This window comes from Carlito syrichta, unplaced genomic scaffold (genome assembly GCF_000164805.1).
Source record: "Carlito syrichta isolate Samal-C Ts95f unplaced genomic scaffold, Tarsius_syrichta-2.0.1 Scaffold316427, whole genome shotgun sequence".
In the NCBI taxonomy this organism is placed as follows: Eukaryota; Metazoa; Chordata; class Mammalia; order Primates; family Tarsiidae; genus Carlito; species Carlito syrichta.
The window spans coordinates 401,401-416,650 of NW_007260523.1; the positions used below are offsets into that span (position 1 = coordinate 401,401).

At 49.5% G+C, this 15,250-nt stretch overlaps 1 protein-coding gene across 2 annotated transcripts; it reads right to left on the bottom strand.

Annotated features, from left to right (window-relative positions):
• Positions 1–7,386: 7,386 nt before the first annotated feature.
• On the bottom strand, positions 7,387–11,467 carry RGS16 (regulator of G protein signaling 16). Of its 2 annotated transcripts, none has more exons than XM_008074406.2 (5): positions 11,365–11,467; positions 10,428–10,538; positions 9,599–9,663; positions 9,138–9,304; positions 7,387–7,724 (listed from the first exon to the last, which is right to left on the bottom strand). In XM_008074406.2, the coding sequence occupies exons 1-5, from the start codon at positions 11,406–11,408 to the stop codon at positions 7,503–7,505; spliced, it is 609 nt and encodes a 202-aa protein (XP_008072597.1). In that variant the 5' UTR covers positions 11,409–11,467; the 3' UTR covers positions 7,387–7,502. The 2 variants fall into 2 exon arrangements, with proteins under 2 accessions (XP_008072597.1, XP_021562879.1); XM_021707204.1 differs by having other exon boundaries at positions 9,599–9,660; positions 11,365–11,463.
• Positions 11,468–15,250: the final 3,783 nt, after the last annotated feature.

The following is a 15,250-nucleotide window of genomic DNA, read 5'->3' on the forward strand; positions in this document are numbered from 1 at the left end:
GTCAGAGACTTGTTACAGGCGCATCACAGGGTCTGGGCTTTGTGTCAGGTGATGTGAGAGAGGGTTCAAGGAAATAGAGGCTTTCCCCAATGGGGTGTTGTCAGGAAGCAGAAGCAATTGGTCACGGGTGGCTTAATTATTAGTCTAGGAATCATGAAGTACAAAGTCCAGCTAGAGCTGTTGCTGCTAAGGAAACAGCAGTTGCTCGAGCTGACTGGGAGAGGGCGCTGTTGGGTCACTTTAGTGGTAGTGGAAGTCATAGCATCCTGCCTTTGCCTCAGTTCAACTCTCGTTGAGAAGTGGCCTTATTTTTGTCTTGTTCCACTATGGGGCGTGGGATAACCTCGTCTAATTATTGTTGACATTCTGTGGAACTGTGTCTGCTCGGTGGGGCACTACAGCCTAGCTGTCAGCTGCCAGAGCCATTTTTCTCATTTTTATTTGTTTTCTCTCCCTCACATATTTAGAGTTAAACCATAGTTCCAGAGAAGATACTGGTTTTATACACAGGAACAAGCTCCATGTAGAAAAATTGTACTGCTCTGAATGGATCATTTTAGAAAATTAAGTATCACTTCCTTCAATCAGACACCTCCCTCCTAGAGGAGAATTTTCAATGACCCCAGACCAGATCCGATGGGTGTGACAGATTATTCAGAGATAGGCTGGCACGCTGGTTCATTACATTTTTACGACTCGCACACCCACTTCCAAAAAGGATTTGAGGCCACTTGTAATAAAAAACTCAGATATAATAAAAACCCAGGTTTTTTTTTCCCTCCCAAGTGCTAGGCACTTGAGCTATCATCAGCAACTCTGCAGGGCTGAGGACAGTGCTTATGATAACCTGAACTGTCTCAAATTTCCCTGCCCTTGAAAATTTCCCACCTTTCCCTAGAACCCCAAACCTAAAATATGCAAAGAAATTTAATACATCTGTGTCAGTTAGGGTTATCCAGAAAACAAAAATTATATATGTATGTGCATATATATACACACACATAGTCTCTACAGGAGCCTTATACATACTTATATGCGTGTGCTCTATGTAAATACACTTATATATTTTATATATGTGTGTGTGTATTAAAGAGGTAGAAATTCATTTCAAGGAATTGAATTGCATAATTGTAGGTTTGGCAAGCCAGAAATCTGTGGGGCAGGCTGGGCATTCTTGGGCAGACGCTGACACTGTGATTTGAGGCAGAATTTCTTCTTTCAAAACTCCAAACTATTAACACAAAACTCAGAGATGCTGCAAATGATGGAGAAGGATAATAGTCATGTTTAGATAGACAATTCTGGGTCAAGGCCCAGGCAAACAGAGTAAAAACTAACCCCCCGTCCAAAGGAACACAGCAAGGTGTTCGTTCAAAACCTAGTTCACTGTGGTCAGCTATAATTGTTATATCACACAAGCAAGCACAAGAGGAGTGGCACCTGGCACCAGTGCCCCTCCTGGGGAAAGATGGGTGCTAGGGACGTGTACACAGGGGAGGGTCGGTCTGATGGGCAAGCATGAGGCAGAAACCATGAACCCCCAGACCATCTTGAACCAGAGAATCAGGGAGGGGGTAGACCAAGAGACAGTGGTGTCTGACAGCTGTCCTGGCAGAAGGAGAGAGCTGTCCATCCACCAAGACCCCGGTAATCGGCTGGTTTCAGAGGCCTAGACTCTGAAGAAGAAATCACCAAGAGCAGGAAGGAGCCAGCTCAGGAGTGGGCAGGAATCTTAGGCTGGGACATGGAAAGAGAAACCAAGGCCAAGGTGGAATAAGGATGTCTCCTAACTTCCCTCTGACTCCCTCCTGCCCACATGCAAGATGTTAGGATTGGGTAGTGTCCTCATCTTTCTTTTCTTTGACGGGAAAGACCCCGTAAGATAGCAGGGGATTTCTCTAAGCTTAGGAATAAATTGCATTTTACTTACCAAAAGCCCTGCTTGGATCTCGGTGAGAAAACAAAGGGGTCAAATGGAACCAAATATAATACTGGTGTTCTCGCATCAGTAATGTAAGAATGGTTTGGATTGATTTGTTACACAGCAATAGCTAACTGATAGGGCTACTTTGCGACCTCTTTGAACTTGGGCAATTTACTTAAATGTTCTAGGTCTTAGTTTTTACATAGGTAAAATGGGGGTGATGATAATAGTAGGTAGGCTGAGCACAGTGGCTCATGCTTGTAGTCCCAGCACTTTGGGAGGCTGAGGCAGAAGGACTGCTGAGCCCAGGAGTTCAAGACCAGCCTAGGCCACATAGCAAGATCTTGTCCCTGCACAAAATAAAAAACTTAGCTAGGTGTAGTGGTGTACACCTGTAGTCCCAGCTATTCGGGAGGCTGAAACGGAAGCATGCCCTGAGCCCAGGAGGATAAGGTTGCGGTGAGCCATGATCATGCCATTACTTTCCAGCCTGGGTGGCAGAGTAAAACCTCAACTCAATACTATAATTAATAATAATAATAATAACTATCTCATAGGAATGTTATGAGGATAACAGAAACTAATATGTGTGAAGTCTTTAGAACAGCACCTGCCACATATTCGTTCCCCTTTTTGTTTTTTTGTGGGGTTATTTTTGGTTTTTTTGAGTTGGAATCTCACTCTGTCGCCCAGACTGGAGTACAGTGGCCGCTCCCGGCCACCACAGCCTCGACCTGCCGGGCTCCGGCGATCCTTCCACCTCAGCCTTCCGAGTAGCCGGAATTACAGGCGCGCACTACCACGCCCGGCTAATTTTTTGATTTATTGTAGAGATGAGGTCTCGCCTGCCCAGGCGGGTCTCGAACCCGTGGGCTCAGGCAATCCAGTTCCCCCTTTTGAACACTTACTGTCAAGCACCATGAAAAATATTGTTCATAAATGTCTCATTCTTCCATCACAAAAGCCCTACGAAACCAATACTATTGTTATTTACCATCTATAGGGAAAAGGGAGGCTCTGAGAAACTGAGTCCTGTGCTGACGATGACTCAGCAGATACGCAGGGGATGTGGAGCTGAGTTCGGGTGCCTGACTTCCAGGCCTGTCTCCATCTTTATTCCACACTGTCTGTGTGTCCCCTTGGCGCTGCGAGGTGGACTTAGCTAAAGCAATTCTACTCTCCAGCACGGGACTGTCCTTCTGTCCTTTAGGTGGGCACTCATTACAAATATTAGATTGACCCACAAGTTATCCCTTTTTTCAAAGTTTACATTTTTTTATTTTTTATTTTTCTATTCAGTGGCTTTAGAGGATACAAATAGTTTTTGGTTGCATGGTTGCATTGTATAACGGTGAAAGAGTCTAGGCTTTAAGTGTACCCTTCATTGCCACCTGTGTGCATTGTACTCAATAGGTGACTTTTCATCCCTCCACCTCTTCCCCCCTCCGGAGTCTCCAGTGTCCGTTATACCATTCTCTCTGCCTTCGCAGATCCTTCATTTAGCTCCCACGTATAAGTGAGAACATGCAGCGTTTGGTTTTCTGTTCCTGAGTTAGTTCGCTTAGGTTGATGCTCTCCAATTCCATTCAAGTTGCTGCATTCTTTTTAATAGTCAAATAGTATTCCATAGTGCATATATACCACATTTCCATTATTCACTGAGCAACTGATGAACATTTAGGTTGATGGCACATCTTTGTGATTGTGAATTGTGCTGCAGCGAACATGCGGGTGCAGGTGTCTTTTTATATAATGACCTCTGTTCCCTTGGGTAGATACCTAGTAGTAGTAGTAGGACTGCTGCATCAAATGGCAGATCTACTTCTAGTTCTTACAGTTTAAGTTAAATCATCCTCCAGTTCCTGATCAAAGGTTGAAAATCGCCAACGTTGGAAGTCAGGTGTTGTCTTTTCTGATGATGGAGACTCAACTTCCATTGTCCAGAGCCTAACTGCCTTACACCTCTCACCGTTAGGACCACGCTTCACTTATTTAAATTTCAAACCTTTCTTTTCTTCCTTAAAGTAATTTGAATAACTGAACCAAGTTAAAGATTCGGTGACAGCGAATTACCCTGAGGTCAGCAAGGTAATAATAGGCCCCGACACCTTTTTCTCTTTACCTAAGAGCTTCCATTTTTAAAGTTAATTTCATCCCTGTGGACCCAAGAAATCTTGGTTTAACTCCTATGCCCACTGGGCTGTCTGAGCAGATATGTTAATCATTCTCATTTCTATTAAAAGTTCACATTTATTAAAATGTGAAAGTTTATTAAAATAAAACTACGGTGAAACACATTTTAGTCGTTGGGTATGTAATTCTGACGGAAGAAACCAAATTACAGATGAAGTCGGTCAATGCCAAGGAAAAACCTGCATTGCCCGGCATGGCCACGGGGAGACGCTAGAGAGAGGTGAGCCGGCCTTCCCCAGTCACCTGGAAGCAAGGACTCCTGGGCAGATACTGTCGGCTGCTTGCTGACCTGGGTTTGTGTGAATGCCATGGTCCCTGTGACACACAGACTTGCTTAATGCCTCCAACCCTCCATTCCTGTATCTGAAATTCTGGAATATTCTGGACAACAGACAAAATAGAATGTTGAAACAGCTGTGGATACACTGCACTTGGGGGAGAAAAAAAAAAGCTGACCTGGAATCCTGAGTTTGAATCTTGGTTCTTCTACTTTACGAAAAAAAGTCAAAGGATTGTTGTTGACTAATGCCTACGGTATAATACAAGACACTGTGCCAAGTCCTGGGAATCGGACAGTAATAGCTGATATTCATGGGACATCAGTATTGTGCCAACATCTTTATCCCATGTTCCCTGTGAGATGCATGCTTATTTGATCCTCATTTTACAGATGGGGCACTAACTTTGGGCTTATGTAACTCCCCTAGGCCAGTGAGCCAGGACTCCAGCTCCAACATCCTGACTCCCAGCCAGGACTGGGGACCCATCTTGCTGTGCTCTGTCCCATCCCATTTTATCAAGGTGAGTAATTGGGCCCTTGCCTTTGAAGAGCTCAGCTTAATGGAGGAGCAGGGACTGTGAAGAGGCGGGTGACGGAGGGAGGTATTCTGGGCCACAAAGTAAGGACAGCGTGTCTTAGAATCATGCAAGTCGGAGCAATTAACTCCACACGGAGATGTTTGGGAAGGCTTCACAAAGGAGGTGATATTTTTGCCGGGTCTTGAAAGTTGGCATTCTCCTCCTTACCCTCCAACCTCCACTTTTAAAAAACAAGAGGTGTCTAAACAGGAGAAGAGCATGTGCCATGATGCAAACAACAGAAGGAAAGAGCCAGCGAGTGAAGGCCGGAGGTAGGAGATACGTCCGAGAGGGACTTGGGTCAGCTCAGAGAGAACCTTGTGTGACACCGCAAGAGTTGGACTTCATCTGATAGTCAAAGTGAGCAGCTGAAGGGTTTTAAGGTAGCTGCAAAGTCTCTGCCCTGTGTGGTATGGATGAAGACAGACACAGCAAGGAGAATGAGCTGGCCTGGGAGAGGCAGGGGTGGGGAGCCCAGGTGAGAAAGAGTTATGATATCCCAGATTGGAGAGGATGAGAAAGTCCTTTTTTTTTTTTTTTTTTTCAGAGTCAGGGTCTTGCTCTGTCAACCAGGCCGGTGCACTGTGGTGCGATCACAATTCAATTCAGCTTCTACCTCCTGGCCTCAAGCGATCCTCATTCCTCAGCCTCTCAAGTAGCTAGAAATAAAGGTGCACATCACCACGTCTAACTTACATATTTTTTTGTAGAGATGGGGTCTTGCTATATTGCCCAGGCTGGTCTCAAAATCCTGGGTTCAAGTGATCCTCCCACCTCAGCCTCTTGCTGGGATTACAAGCGTGAGCCACCACACCCGGGTTCGAGGTGCCAGTTCCCTTGTGCCTGCATCTCTGCTGTGCAAGCTTGCCCACCCATCCCGTGGAAGTCTCGGGGCCCAGCCCTACCCTAGGGCTCTCCACACCACACCTCCTCCCTGTCCCTGTCTCTTCTGACCACTCAGTCCTTGAAGACAGGATGCCATATTTGAGTTTTGTTTTTATTTTACAAGAATATAACATGCTGAAACAGGAAATCAGGGATCACATACATAATTCATCTCTAGGAAACCAGCTCCATGTGTCAACAACAAATAAATATTTAAACAATGAGGAGTTCCTGGCGGGCTCTCCCAGGTTCCCAGCACGTTCAGAGGTAGAGTCTGGTGGCCGGAGGGGGACAGTCAGGCTGCACCTCCTGCTGAGATGCTCCAGTTGAGGCAAACGGAAGAAGTCACGATCATAAATAACAACAGCACCAACAATAACAGGAAGAATATGCTACGACAATCGAAACAAGAGCAACGATGCGAAACTCTTACATAAGGTTCTCCTGGAGGAGCTCAGGGTGCAGAGGGAACAGTGTTGGCGACCTGGGGCCATGAGAGGCTGCCCTGGTGATTCACCTGCCAGCCTGGGCTCGGGCCCAGGGAGTCCCGCCCAGGAATGTGTTCAGTGATGCCTTGAATTCACAAGCAGGTTCTGACCTCTCCAGTCCTGCCTCCCCAGCAGCCCCGGTCCCCAGCTTTGCTCCTGGCTTCTACATTCTGCCCAAGGGCATCACGGTCCCTGCAGGGTACCTCATGCCCATAGGAAAGGAAGCACGAGGCCCCTCCCATCCCAGGGAGTTTCTTCCCCACCCGCCCCCACCGTTCTCACACCCATGAAAAACACTGGCTCGACTTCAGCAGGACTTTAGGAACTGCTAAAACATTTGTTTTAGGATCTTTTTCTGTCTTGTTCCACACAATCTGGAAGGCCACCTCCTCCCCTTCTCCTCTGGGGCTGCCCTCCAAGGGCAGCCCAGAGCTCAGAGGGGACACATCCCAGCAAGAGGCCTCTCAGCGGGCTGCTCATAGGCCAATTCTGCCGAGACTGACTTCATACGGGCCACATGGCACTCGCTCACAGGCCAGCATTAGAGGTACAGAAGTCTCATTTGGGGCCAGAGTCACATCGACTGGCTGGCCTTGACAAGACTGCAAGGTTGGCCACACATGAGTGCTAGCAAGTACAAGCTTAGGGGTCCTGGGTAGCCCAGAGGTCGCTGAGAAACACGGAGGGGAAGGCTCCACACCCTCGGCCCCTTCCGTGCCCAGAACAGCCTGGGAATAGGAAAACAGGATGTGATCAGAGTTGACTGATCAACAGGCAGAACAGCTGAGCTGGGCATCTTATCCCTTCTCGTTTTCAAGTTTCCCTTTATCCGCTGGTTTCCTAAACCTCCTGGAAGCTGTCCTCCTCCAGCGAGGACAAGAGCCAGTGCTCACTCGGGCACCACCCTCCTCGGCCCCCAGAGCATCCCACACAACCTTGCCATTAGCCCTTATTCAAGGTCCTGGAAGAGGGCTGGCCCCCCTGGGTGCACAGAGTCGAGTCCCACAGTATCTGCTGCTCCCCAGAGGGGCTGCTGGATGGCTTCTTCGTTCGCAGTCCTCTTTGCAGAACCTGCCTCCCCCTCGGGGGCCGCCTCAGGGATGGGTGACTCAACCTCCCCTCTTCCCAGCTGGCTTCCTCCCTGCCATGGAGGCTCAGGTGTGAGAAGGCTCGGCTACGTTGCAGCTGGACGGAGAGGCTGAGCCCGCCGAGGCCTGGGAGGCCAGGTCTCGGTAAGCGGGTGACTTCAGGAAGCGCGGGTAGGAGTCCTTCTCCATCAGGGTGCGCGTCTTCCCCTGAGCCATGTCGAAGCACGTGGCCGAGGCGGCCTGCAGGTTAGTCCTTGTCAGCTCCCGGGTCTCATGGTCGATGTTCACCTGTGGGAAGGAGGGCGGTGCAGGGTGAGGAGGAGGAGGAGGGCAGGCGAGACGGGGGGTCTACTGGCTGGGGAGGGAGTCACTGACTGGCAGGTGGGGCGTCAGGAGCCTGCAGGCTTCTGAGTCCATCACTTACTGGCTTTTTAGCCCTGGGCCTGTCTCCACATCTGATCCAGGGTCTGCTCCCCAATCTCAGAGTGAGCATGGGGACGTATTAAGGATGTCTTCTCCCCTTCTGCTGCAACCCTGCTTCGAGTCACCACCATCTCACTCCTGGATTTACTCCAGAGCCTCCTAACAGGCCTCTCTGCTACCTTTGCCCCTGTGGTCTGTTTTCCACCCAGCAGCTAGAGTGAGCCTTTTAAGGCCCGAGTCTGTTGGGAAGCACGTCTGTGGTCTTCTCATGTCCCTTAGAAGAAAAGCCATAATGCCTGCCGGGCTCACAGGGGTCCCCAGGCCCATACCTGGCCACCCGCCACCCTGTCCGACCTCATCTCCAGCTCCCCATGGGCCCGCCTGCCATCCTGTGACTACAAGAGGCACGTCCTGGCCTGAGCACTTGCTGTTTCCTGTGTTAGAATGTTCTTCCCTTCTTTAATGCTCTCTTATCTCTGTTCACATGTCACTGTATCAAACAGCCCAGACCTGACTTCCTTTTATAAAATAGTAAGACCTCATCTCCCCCAGGCCACACCTCTGATGCTCCAGACCTCTCATTTCTGCTTTATTTTTACCAGAGTATATATCATCATCTGGCATATCTTTGTTTGATTTGTTATCGGCATTTTCTCCCATTAAAATATAAGTTCCATGAGAGTAGGGACTTTGTTTTGTTCACTGCTATATCCCAAGTTACTATAACAGTGCCTTGAATGCAATCGGTGATCAATATCTCTTTATGGAATGATGTGGAATAAAAGTGTTCAGAAAATACAATACAAACTAAGGCACTACTCCTATCTCTCCACCAGGTGGCACCATGTTCTGTAGCAAATGCAGCTGCCACACAGAGGCAGCCACAAGGAAAAATTTGACAGACCACAAACCTGCCAGCCTGAGGCTGGTCAGTCAGAGAGGTGAGCCAGGTTATCTAAGGTCCCCGGAATGACCCGGTTTCCGTAGTTGGCAAGTGTGTTGAGCCTCTAAAAAGGGACTGGGTATGGACGAAGCCTTAAAACCCATCAACCCATCCTGTCCCACTGCAAGTCAGAGGGTAGCAGCCTCTAGAGTCTAGCTGTCCTAGCCTTTGGCCACAGCAGAGCCTTCCTCCGCACTACCTACTCGCCCCTGTGCCACGCCAGGCCCCCTACTTCTAAACCAGTCCAGCCGCTGTGCCCTCCACTCTCCCTGATTCTCAGTGGGGAAGGAGCAGGCAGAGTGTGGAAGATTCACAGGGCATGCTGGGACTCTCACCTCTTTGGGGGCTTCGCTGCAAATGAACTCCTCAAAGATCCGGTGGGCCCTGGAGGCCAGCTTGGAGGCCGACCGGATCTTCTTGAACTCCTCACACGCGAGCCAGAACTCTAGGTTCTCTTCGCTGAACTCTGTCTTCAGGAAAGCGTGGAAAGCGGCCACTCCATCTGGATTTGTGGGGAGAGAGGAGGAAACAGGTCAGACTGGGGGACAGCAGGGAGGGAAAGAAGAAAGGACAGCGATTGCAGTTAATGGCTCTATTTTTAGACTGCAATCTTCTTGAACAAGGACCTGCCTTTGTGCTTTAAATAGAGGCTGGTGCACGAGGAGATCATTATTATTCCTACTACTACTACTATTATTCTGCCCGTGCAGTCAGCATCAAAAGCACACGAGGCTGGACCCAAAGCACACAAGGACACACGTGCCACCCTCAGACAGACACCATGAATCCTACTCACTTTTACTGCTCAGCAGCAAGTCGAACGACTCTCTCCACCGCAGCACATCTTCTGAGAAGTTTCTACTGAAAAAAAAGAAAGAGAAAAAAGTAAGCGAAGATTTTAAAATAAAATAAAAAATCAACAAACCAAAGCACAGCAAAAATCCTAGCTGAGAAGTCACATGATTCACACAAAGGCCTTCTTGGTGGCTGTTGAAAATAACTCCTCAAACTCTCAGTTGGAGTTAGGGTAAACAGTCATGTTCCTGGAGGGCAATTCAGCAAGAAGCTGAAGCGAGGGACTCTTTAGTCCCCAGACAGAATCGCTAAGGATGTCTCTACTCTGTCCAAATATTGCTTCTATTCCCCTGACTCTCTGAGCTTTGCTTTGTACCCCCCTCCCCAAGGAAATAAGGGCCTCATGAATAGAGATTACACCTGTCCCATGTCCCCAAAGCCTGTCCCAACTGATGTCCAACATGAAAGGCCTTCTAGGCATGGTGCATGCTAATGGAAGTAGAGTCATTCATTTAAAATACCAAGTGGTCTTGGACCCTGTCCTAGCCCAGGATGCACCTGTAATGACAGCTCCAGGTGGGAGTGTCTGGCAAGGAGACATTCATGCCCTGTGTGCCATTACCTGCTGGGGACTGAGAGCCCCCTGCCCACTCGCCCGTGAGCCACAGAGTCACGGCAGACCGGCAACAAGTCTCCCTGAAGTCTCCAGAGAGGGACTGCCAAGGTCCACCTAGCATGTCCTAGTTTCTCCTTGGATTTTCCTTCTGGTGACTCCTTCCCTTAGTCTGGCTACCTCCCCGGGAGGTCCTGGGCTAATCAGCAGAACATACCTGTCTTTGCTGTGTTTGCTGGCCCACTCGAGCTTGCCAATGCTACCAGCATCAGAGCCCAGCTCTGATTTGTGAAGAAAGATCCCCAGCCGTGTCTTGAACTCCTTGGCTCTGAAAGATGAACCATGAGCATGTAAGGATTCTCCATTTGCTCAGCCAGTGCACAGAGGTTTACTGCGTCCCACTAGAGCTCTGGCTGGTGCCACTCAGATTTCAGCCTCAAGAGTTCCTTCCTGGGATCAAACAGTGCTTTTCTCATTAGTGTCACCAACCCCAAAGCACCAAAAACCAGGTTAGAGCTGGGCCTTGGTGGGTCATACACTTTCTAGGTTTACAGCACTGCCTGCATTTGCTTTTTCCCACTTAGATCACACGGATCTATCTGTGTGCCTGTTGATTAGCAAAAGGCAACTCAGCATCCTCTAGGCCTGTCGGGTATTTCTAGAACTGTGTGAAAACTCATTTCCATCTTCATCTATACCTTTTCCTTCCCAGCCATCAGCTCCATTAAAGACTGTAGGCTGTTGAGTAGCTCCTGGGAAATGGGTGCACCCTCACCGGTGGGACCCTCCCCCCCAGAAAAACCTCCCTGCCTTCCCAGGGCCAGAGGAGCCCATGCCTCTAGCTCTGGGCTGAGGAATGAAATCCAAGGGTTTAAGAAAAGGGCCGACTGTTCTTCCAGGAAATGCCAACGTGGTCTTCCTACAGCCTCTTCAGCAGGTCACCTGAGAAAGTCTGCAGTCTGTCAAGGATGAGATGGGCCCTCTGCTCCCCTTTTCCTGCTCCTGGCATCTGGGCACGTGGCATCTATTTCGCCTGCCTCTCCACTCCAGTCTCCAGCTCTCCATCCCCGCGCCCACCCGGGTCCCTTCAGCTCTCTAGGAGTTGGTGGGATTATAGAGTTCTTCCTCAGGGCAGTTGTACGACCTCCTCTTACCTCTCCAGGCAGGTGGTGGGGAAGGCGGCCAGGGTGCGGCACATGGTTACGAGAGCAGGACAGCACGTCGCGGGGAGGATGGTGGCGGACTCTGGTGGGCTCGGCTGCAGAGGTTAGACAACTTGGCCGGATTGATCAGCCTGCACGCGCCGGACGGCTGCTGCCGCGGCTTTTATTTCTTCGGAGGGGGCGGGGCCAGGCGCTTCTGACCAATCGGAGGGCGGAGGCGGAGCTCAGGCGTCCGACGGGCGGGGCGCGCCGTTCACACTAGGGGGCTTGCAGCCCGGCGGGCGGGGCTGTCCGTCCTCCCCCGGAGACGCGGCGTGGGGAGGGAGGAACGGCAGGGAAGTGGCGCGGAGACGGGACGTGCACGCCCGGTTTTATAGGAAGACAACCCTGCCGACCTCTGGTAACAGCAGAAGGCCAAGGCAGGGGTGTTGAGATAGTTGGGGTGGGGGTGGGGGGGCTGGGTGGCAGGAAAGTCTGAGCCTGTTGGGTCCTGAAGGACAGAAGTGCAGGGTGCAATCCAGGGAAAACAGCATCGTGGTTATACTGATAACTACCCTTTGCTGTACCCCTACCCCAGTACACCTATCATCATCATCTCCATTTTATAGCTGAGGAAACAGAATCAGAAAGCTAAAGAGACTTGCCCAAGATCAGAGTTGGAAACAGCAGACGTATGATAGGGAGAGGGGTAACAGTTTTACTGAACACCTGCTATGTGCCCAGCACACAACCTAAGTTGTAGGTTAAATAACAAAGATAAGCAGTTAATAAGTTCTGGCACCAGAATTTAATATGAATTTACCATGCTTTTTCCATTGCCAAAAGACAGAGAGAGAGAATTCTACACACACACCCCCCCCCCCCCCCCCCCCCCCCCCCCCCGCAGTGATCCTGGGTTAAGCAATTGCTAAGTGAGTGTCTCCACCTCTCACCTAAAAACGCCCTGCCTCTGTCCTCACTGAAGCCCCGCAGTTCCCTTTGGGATTGCCATGAAACTGCTGCATGTGAGGTTAAGAGTACAGGTTCTAGAGCTGGATTTTCAGATTTCAAGTCAAGACTTCATAGGAGACCTTGGGTGACCTTCTTAACCTTTCCTTGCCTCTATTTTCTTGTTTCTTAAGAAGATAATACTGACATTTCATTCCCTTCATTTTATCAGATGGTTGTGAGGACAAAATACGTTAATGCTTAACCGGACTCTGAGGCAGAGATTTGCATGCAGGAGGTTTAGTGGGGCGAGCTCTTGAAACTGAGAGGGTGTGAGGGAAGCAGGGCTGGACAGGGGGGAGGAGTTGGAGGCCAGTCATTTCAAAAAAGACTCCAGCTGGGCCCAGGGCATGCTCTGATGTTCATCTGGCCCTTCTGAAGTGTCTACAACAGTCATTCACTGGACACAGCTGCCCAGTAATATGGCCTGATCTTAAGCAAGGCAGCTCCCTTTGCAAAGAGTAGCTCCTAGAGAGGGCCTGCAACAGACAACACACTGGGGGATGACAGCCAAGCAAGGCATCTAGTGGCACACCACAGTGTCCACAACAGCATGTAAGTTTCTTAGAACAGTGCTCAACATGTAGTCAGTACTCGATACATGTTAGTTTTCAGTTTTACTTAATAAGGACACTGGGATTGCTAGACAATCAAGAAAGATGGTGAGTTTTTGCATGAAACCAACCCAGCTGTCCATTGACAGTGGACTGGATAAAGAAAATGTGGTACATATGCACAATAAAATACTACAGAGCCATAAAGAACAAAATCATGTCCTTTGCAACAACATGGATGCAGCTGGAGACCATAATACTAAGTGAACTATCACAGAACCAAACTAAATACTGCATGTTCTCACTCATAAGTGAGCCCTGATCACGGGTCACGTGAGCACAAAGGTGGAAACAACAGACACTGGACACTGCTGAAGGAAGGAAGGAGGGAGGAGGGCTAAGAGGCACACCACCACACACTGGGTACCAGGTCCACAATCAGGAGGAGAGAGGGCCCGCTAGAAGCCCAAACCCCACTTGCACACAATTTCCACATGTAGCAAATCTTCGCATGAACCCCACAACTCTAAAATTTAAAAAAATAAATAAATGAAAACTAGTGAGTTTTTGGTGCCTCTTGGATAAAAAAAATAGGTTATTTCATAAGGGACATCTAAGAGTTGCTATTCCTCAGCAAGACCTGCTCTGTGTTCCTGTATGTCAAGGGTCAGAAAAGAAAGAAGCAAGGGGAAGAGAAGAGGTTCCCCGCCCAAAAGAGCTTGGTGAGAAAAGGCAGGATGGGAAGCAAGGGAAAAGCCCACAGTGGGGGAAGAGCAGGGGGAGAGCTGTGAGACAGTGGTTGCGGCCACTGGAGCAAGAGAGGCTGAAATCAGAACACTGTGCAGAATCATTTGTCAAAGTCAATATCCTTGCTAAGTCAGGGCCTGGAGAAGCTGCCCCAGTGAGTCCAAATAGATGCACTCTGAAGAGTTTTGCTGTTTTCTTTTTTTATTTTGTTTTGTTTGTTAGAGATATGGTCTCACTATTTTGCCCAGGCTGGTCTTGAACCCCTGGCTTCTGGACTTAAGGGATCCTACTGCTTCAGCCTCTCAGGTGGCTGGGACTACAGGTGCGCACCACCATGTCCGGCAAAGTTATTACCCTTCCCCACCTCCTGCTCACTGGATAACAGAGACAGATGCAGCCACGGCCTCTCCCATGGCAGTGCCATCTCAGATGTCACTGGCCCCCACCCTATCTTGCCAGCCAAGGCTCTCTTTCTTCCTTTCTCACAAGTGCAGGACTGGGTTGGTGTGGGGGCAGGCACTCGTGATGCGCAAGGGTTGGGAGTGAGTAGTGGTGTGCCAGTAGACAGTGGAAGGACCCCTTTTTGAACATGTGTGTCTCTGCACAGTCCTTCATCCACACGAGGAAGCAGCCGCCCAGCCCCATCAGTGGGACCTTCTGCTGGGGAAGCTGCTGGCCAAGGCGAGGGCTGTTGATTCACCTGGTGCTGCTCATGCCCCGAAGCACGTTTTTACCACACAGCTGCCAGGTGGGGATGTGGGTGTTGTCTGAGAACCAGCTTTTCTCCATTTGACAAAAACGTGTTTGTGGATGGATCAAATGCCCAGTCTCACGCTCAGTAGCACCGTGTTTGAATCAGCCCAGACATGGTCAGACGACAACAAAAATAGAAATTATCTAGAGAATATCCTCAAACCTTCCTGTTCTGTCTGCATCCCTGTGAACAAGCCACAGAAGGTTGTTAATTTCTATTTTGCATACATATAGCAAAACAGTAACGCCTGGGGCACCCTTCGTTAAGTGCGGTGAAACTAAAAACAGCTGGAAACAGTGCCCTATCTCCGGGTTCTTGAGCTGTACTTTCTCCTATTTGACAAAGAAAGGGAAAGAGACAAAGAAATGGATGCATGGTGCGCAGACAGGCGGATTTGAGAGCACAAAGCTCCCTGCTCAAGATGAAGAGCCCTCTCCCAGTTCAACCTGGCTCCCGGTTGCCATGGTTACCTCTTCAGTTTCCAGGCAGAAACTTTTTGAACTTCACAATTTATCCCAAATTCTCTTCCCAGCAGGTCGGTTCGTATCTACAATTTCAGTAATGCGGGATGACTCGACATCTGCTGTAAAGCCAGCAAACTGAGCTCACTTGTGAATTGCACTGGCTTTGACAAAACCTGACCTCATTTTTGTCCAGCACCATCAGGGCAGCTACGATCTCTTTAATGGACAGCGGCGTGGGGACACAGCTCTGCTCCCTGGGTCACCTGGGGTCAGCAATCTGGGCAAAGCTGCGGTCAGGATTAAACGTGCTACGACGTCCCCACTACATTGCCTTCTGTTTCCTTTAGGCCTCGGCCGCCCAACACCACCCT

What these genes read in the sequence shown, in the direction of transcription:
- RGS16 (XM_008074406.2), bottom strand. Translation starts at nt 11,408, where the DNA reads ATGTGCCGCACCCTGGCCGCCTTCCCCACCACCTGCCTGGAGAG. An exon ending in CCCACCACCTGCCTGGAGAG is followed by an intron (nt 10,539 to 11,364) that starts GTAAGAGGAGGT and finishes TTCATCTTTCAG; the next exon opens with AGCCAAGGAGTTCAAGACAC. An exon ending in AGCAAACACAGCAAAGACAG is followed by an intron (nt 9,664 to 10,427) that starts GTATGTTCTGCT and finishes CTTTTTTTTCAG; the next exon opens with TAGAAACTTCTCAGAAGATG.